The 6,000-nt window shown below is 33.9% G+C and overlaps 1 protein-coding gene across 1 annotated transcript; it reads left to right on the top strand.

The window, feature by feature from the left end:
• The first annotated feature begins 512 nt into the window (after nucleotides 1–512).
• On the top strand, nucleotides 513–5,110 carry LOC139858540 (AP2-like ethylene-responsive transcription factor AIL6). Its single transcript, XM_071847375.1, has 8 exons — nucleotides 513–630; nucleotides 769–1,348; nucleotides 1,431–1,513; nucleotides 3,717–3,725; nucleotides 3,838–3,926; nucleotides 4,025–4,098; nucleotides 4,424–4,551; nucleotides 4,650–5,110. Exons 1-8 carry the CDS (start codon nucleotides 513–515, stop codon nucleotides 5,108–5,110), a joined length of 1,542 nt encoding a protein of 513 aa, XP_071703476.1.
• Nucleotides 5,111–6,000: the final 890 nt, after the last annotated feature.

Below are 6,000 nucleotides of genomic sequence, written 5' to 3'. Positions count from 1 at the left end.
TGTAGATTTTTTCGCTAAACCCGTGAATTCACGAGTCAGTGAATACGTTAATAAAATATACTCCGTAATTAATTAATACTCCGAATTATTAATATTAAAAATTAATATTAATTAATAGTGGTATAATAATAATTTTTATATTTACATGTAAAGTTAATAAATAAAAAAGTATGCATTCAAACCTTATGGACAGTAGAATACATATTGAAAACTGTGTTTCCCCACTGAATTTACGCCGGTGCTGCCATGAAACCTGCTTTTATCACCCCCATTATATACTCCCCCCTATCCTCACCATTCTTTTCCTTCTTTTTTACCATCTTAAAAACACACCCTTTTTTTCTTACTTTTTGTTTCTCTCAACTTTCATCATCCAAAATACATTTTTCTCTTTTTTGCATGCTACCCTTTGCTACAAAAATGATGGGTTAATTAATCAACCAATTTCTTGCTCTCACATTTATCAATTCTCAGTATTTATTAATTTTTCATTCTCAAAAAAAAAAAAAAAAATGGCTAGAGAAAATAATAACAACTGGCTCTCATTTTCTTTACAACCAATGGAAATGTTCACTTCTTCTAATTCTCAATCTCAGCAATATTTCTTCAACGATAACTTTTACGCCAACGGTACATTTTTTTTTTTTAATTTCATTTCTAAAAATATATTCATACGTTAAATATTTTACGAGTAATTATTTGTGGCAAAAAATAATCAAAATGTTAGTTACACATAATGTGTTTGTGCATGTGAAAATTGTTGTGCAGGTTGGGGAAACAGTAATAACGAAAAAGATAACGGTAACGGAAATGTCAACAACGGTAACGGAGAAGTCAAAGACGGTGACGACTCGCCATTTTTTCGAAGCTTTATGGAATCACATATCCACCAGCCACAAGCACCGAAGCTAGAAGATTTCTTAGGTGGTGATATGAATACGGCGCCGTTTCGTTACTCAGACGGGTCAACACAAACGGAAACACAAGACTCGTCAACGTTGACTCATATTTATGACGGAAGTAGTTCCGTGTATTTCGGAGGGCAACAAGATCTGAAAGCGATAGCTGCTGCGGCGTTTTCAACAAACTCGGGGTCTGAAGTGAGTGACTCGGTAACTCAGATGACTGAGTTTGCAGGGGTTGAGTCGGGTAACGAGTTAGGGTACGGTCAGTGTCCGATGAATGCGTTGTCGTTGGGAATCACAACAACGAATAGTATTAACGCCGTCAATAATAATAATAAGAATGGTAGTGATGAGAAAGCAATTGTGGCGGTTGAGTCTAATAGTTGTAAGAAAATTAGTGACACTTTTGGACAAAGGACTTCGATTTACAGAGGTGTTACTAGGTATTGTTATTTTCTTATTTAATTTATTTATTTTTTGTACAAATTTATAAATAAATATAAATATAAAAACTGTTGATTTTAGGCATAGGTGGACTGGAAGATATGAAGCGCATCTTTGGGATAATAGTTGTAGGAGGGAAGGTCAGGCAAGGAAAGGACGTCAAGGTACTTTTTTTTCTCACCATTAATCACGTTTATCAAACTATCAAATTATCAATAGTAATATTATTCCAATATTTATTATTAATAGTATTAAAGTTAAAGCCTGTTTACTTTTTAATTAAACAATTTTGTTTTTTTTTGTTTGTGAAAAAGTGGAATTTAAACATGAAGATGATTACAAGTGAATGATAGTGATTCTAATTAGTGTGTTGAATAGATCATACAGTTAAATTGATCTATATATTGAATCAAAAAAAATCTAACAAACATTGAATCACACACAAATACAACCACCATTGAAACTTCCAATCTCCACATTTTCACACGTCTTGAGCGCACCAGAAAAAAATATAATGATCGTTAACCTGCTGACCTAATGATAAAAAAAAAAAAAGTAACAATGTGTTTTGTGATCAATGAAATATATGCATCTAAAACTTAAAATGATAAATTTTACCAGGAGTAGCACATATTACATATTTGTTGTCAATATTGTTAAAAGAAAATCATATTTTTTAATCTCAAATAACCCGATTAATAAAAATGTTAATTAATTAATTTTTAAATTAATACGGAGTACCAAGTTGGCCTAGGGTAAATCAATAGTACTCGGTATTACATGACATCTAACTGAATACAGTACTTATATTGGATGATCTATAAATTAAATATATTTAATTTAATAATATTTTTCAAAAACTAAATACTAGTTTGAAATGACTGAGATACTGCAATGAATAAGTGAAGGAGGTTCATAGTTTTCAAATCAGTCAGGAGGATACTGTCACAATGAATTGAATTTAATACTTTTTAGGACATTGTTTTATTTTACAGACACTTTATTTTATTAAATATATTCTTTGCCCAAAATGGAAGGAATTTATCCACAAAATTCATGCGGGATTTAACCCTGTTATATTACAATTGTGTGTACAACAATTGAATCTGTGTTGTATTTGTTTCTCAGTCTAAAATCTATCAAACTAACTATTGTATGTACATTTGTACATATATAGGCCTACTTAGTTTGCTTGCCTGCAATTTCACTGTTGTTTCTTTTCATCACTACATGACCATTTGCTTTTACTTTTCCTTTTTCACTTTTTTCCCCACCCTCAATTTCATCTTCTACCCTTCCCATATGTTTGACCAGTCAAACCTACACGCTATTCATTACACATAGCAACTCGTACATGGTTGTATTTTCTTTATTTCAAAAAATAACGCAAACTCAAATAGAAACAAGAACGTTTTCCAAAAAAACGCACTCAACTAAAAGATACAAAAAAGAGCGAAGATACTTGAACCTAGAAATCGAGAACATAATATAACTATCTAACACCAAGCTCTCACACAAACAACTAGACTGCAGCGCGAATAAACTAAAAACTACTCCGTACAAAACAACAAACCATATCCTACTAACCAACTAAGAGACCACACAACAACAACAACAACATTACATACTATCAACGACCAAAATAACCGACAATCGACACCATAAAAACGCACCGAATCCACTAAAGCGAACCCAATGAAACCTATGGTCCCGCCTTTTCACCGTTGATCGTCTCGCGGTTAATATTTTTTCCGGCCCGGTTAACAATTTTGCAAGTTAAAACATTAGAAGAGGCGTCACCAACATAAAATGGTTGTATTTTAGTGTAAAATGTGCAAATTTGTTATTGGTGATGATCTGTACATCATCATTTTTTGCCACCACTAAATATGTTTTAAAGTATTGTACTGTAAAACTCTTAAAACATTCCAAAAGACGTTTAGCGGTGAACGGTTAAAAATCCCGTTTGTTAGACTCTAATCTTCTAATAGCGCGCCCATTTGAAAATTGTTTATCTACTAATAAATTTGATTATTTTGATAAACTTGATTAGGAAATATGAGAAACCACATTGTTACTGACAGGCATCTAGTTAAACTTTTGAAATGCATTTTTTACATCACTTTGCCAAGTTAAAGTAAAGTTAAAGAATCTTATATGATCATTGTATTTTAACCGTGCGGTTCGTAATGAAACATATATACAGATTCAAATGAGTGATTTTTACCATATTATAGCTTTTGCTTTATCTGACAGTATATAATATTGGTGCTCAAAATATGGACCACTGACATAAGCTAACCTTTGATTTCTTTTGGTGGCTTTTTTGCATGGAATTGGCTAATTGGCATGATATTATTTCTGCAGTGTACTTGGGTAAGTGGATGTATTATAACTATCAATCATTCATTGTTTTTCGTACATAGTATCAAATGAATTATTAAAGCGTACGTATACTCGATTGTAACGTTGTTAAGTGGATTTTCAGGTGGTTATGATAAGGAGGATAAGGCGGCGCATGCTTATGATTTGGCCGCTCTAAAATACTGGGGCCCAACTGCAACAACAAACTTTCCGGTAAATCTATATAATGCGGATTATGAACTTGTGTGATTTAGGTCGATTGATCTTTTTTTCCTAAGAACTAGTTGTGTAATTTGATTACTTTGATTCAGGTTGCTACCTATGCGGCGGAAATTGAAGAAATGAAAAGTGCAACTAAGCAAGAGTTTATCGCCTCGCTAAGAAGGTGTGTTATTTTAACTGTTTATTATAAGTGGCATATTGGGCGGGATGGGTTATATGTCGAAACAGGCTGTCGGTTTGGTTTGACACATTACCATTTGCGACCTAATTGAAAGAACAATTTAAAATAATGTGATCACTTGAGAGATTTATTTGGGTCACTTGTAAACAAGGTCATCGTTTGACCCGTTTAACTAAATCTACAAAATTCGAAAATGATTTAAATGACTAATCGTGCTGAAAATATGTTGTTTATGTTGCAATATAGTTGCGTTAGTTAGAGTAATTATTATTAATAGTATTAATAATTAATCTTAATTAATATATAGAAAAAGTAGCGGTTTTTCAAGGGGAGCATCGATTTATCGGGGTGTAACAAGGCATCATCAACAAGGTCGTTGGCAAGCTAGGATTGGCCGTGTTGCTGGAAACAAAGATTTATATCTCGGAACTTTTGGTAATTAATTTTACAACAGTCTGCAGTAAAAACAATCGAATACAATTTACATGCAAAATCATCTAATATTTCTTATTGCGTATAATATAATTTTTCAGCCACCGAAGAGGAAGCAGCCGAAGCGTACGACATAGCAGCAATCAAGTTCCGTGGTATAAACGCGGTGACAAATTTCGAGATGAAACGTTACGATGTCGAAGCTATTTCCAATAGCTCCCTTCCTATTGGTGGGTCCGCAAAGCGCTTAAAAATCTCACTCGAGGCCGAACAAAAACCTTCGTTGATCATGAACCACCATCAACCACCACAATTCATCACCGGAAACGGTGGGACCACCCTCAGTTTCAGTAACACCCCGCCGGTTACCAGCATCCCTTACGCCATGCCGTTTGATCCGAACTCAACACAATCGTACCATCATCATCAGAATTTTTTCCAGCATTTACACCCGAACCATCATGGTGAGCCCGCAACCTCAAGTTCAGTAGGGAACCAGATGTTGCTACTACCACCAACTTCGGGCGAGTTCTTCATTTGGCCACATCATCAATCTTATTAGCAAATGACTAAAAGCACTACAAATAGCTTAGCACCTTAGAGGCTTAGACAATGCTAATTTTGGAACTTTTTAAGTGCTTTTGGTTCATTAATATTTATTTTAAGGCTGACCATTGCTGACCGGGGTTTAGCGTAGTTTATCGACTTAATGTAGTATTAGGATGGGGCTGGGGGGTATAATGTAATGTTTTCCTAAATTTTCCGTTTGTGGAGGTGAACTGGATTAAAAACTTGTAAGCAGGTGTTTGGGATGCTAGTTGGTATAATGAAAAATGGTCTTTTTGGTGCACAAATGGTGTGTTTTTGGATTTGGATGCAACGGTTTGTTTGTAGAATAGCCTTTTTGGTGCCATTTGTTTTGGTACACGTTTTGTTTATCTGCCTTGGAATATTGCTACTTTTGTCATTTGATGACAACTAACTACATGATAGTCTTATTAAGAAAAATCAAATCATACTTTTTGGAATATTTTGGACTTGTAAAAGTTTCTTGTCAAATTCTTTGTTATGTGACCATTATCCACTCATGAAAACTAACAAATGTTAAAATGGTCCATTATGTATCTTTTCTTACAAATGGGCTTTCTTAATAGGCGTATTCGCATTTTGGGCCTGTGGAGTTGTCACAACTCGGGGTTTCTCAAGTTGATCCACCCTCAAACTTTCTAGTTTATATTTATTTTCCCGGCAAAAAAAAAAAAAGGAATATCATTAAACGAAATAGGATGTCATTCATCAAAAAGACGAAGGAACTCCAATGCAAATGCATATTACAGACTGACAAGGCCATTCGGTTAAGATCTAGCAAAGAAACTACCAACAAAATGAACTAAACCGTATGACATAAAAGACCGGGATTGTCATAATCCCATACATAAAAAATTGATGTCC

This window comes from Rutidosis leptorrhynchoides, chromosome 7 (genome assembly GCF_046630445.1).
Source record: "Rutidosis leptorrhynchoides isolate AG116_Rl617_1_P2 chromosome 7, CSIRO_AGI_Rlap_v1, whole genome shotgun sequence".
Taxonomy (NCBI): domain Eukaryota; kingdom Viridiplantae; phylum Streptophyta; class Magnoliopsida; order Asterales; family Asteraceae; genus Rutidosis; species Rutidosis leptorrhynchoides.
Note: the sequence above shows the minus strand (reverse complement) of the source record. Positions and strands in the feature narration are given on the sequence as shown.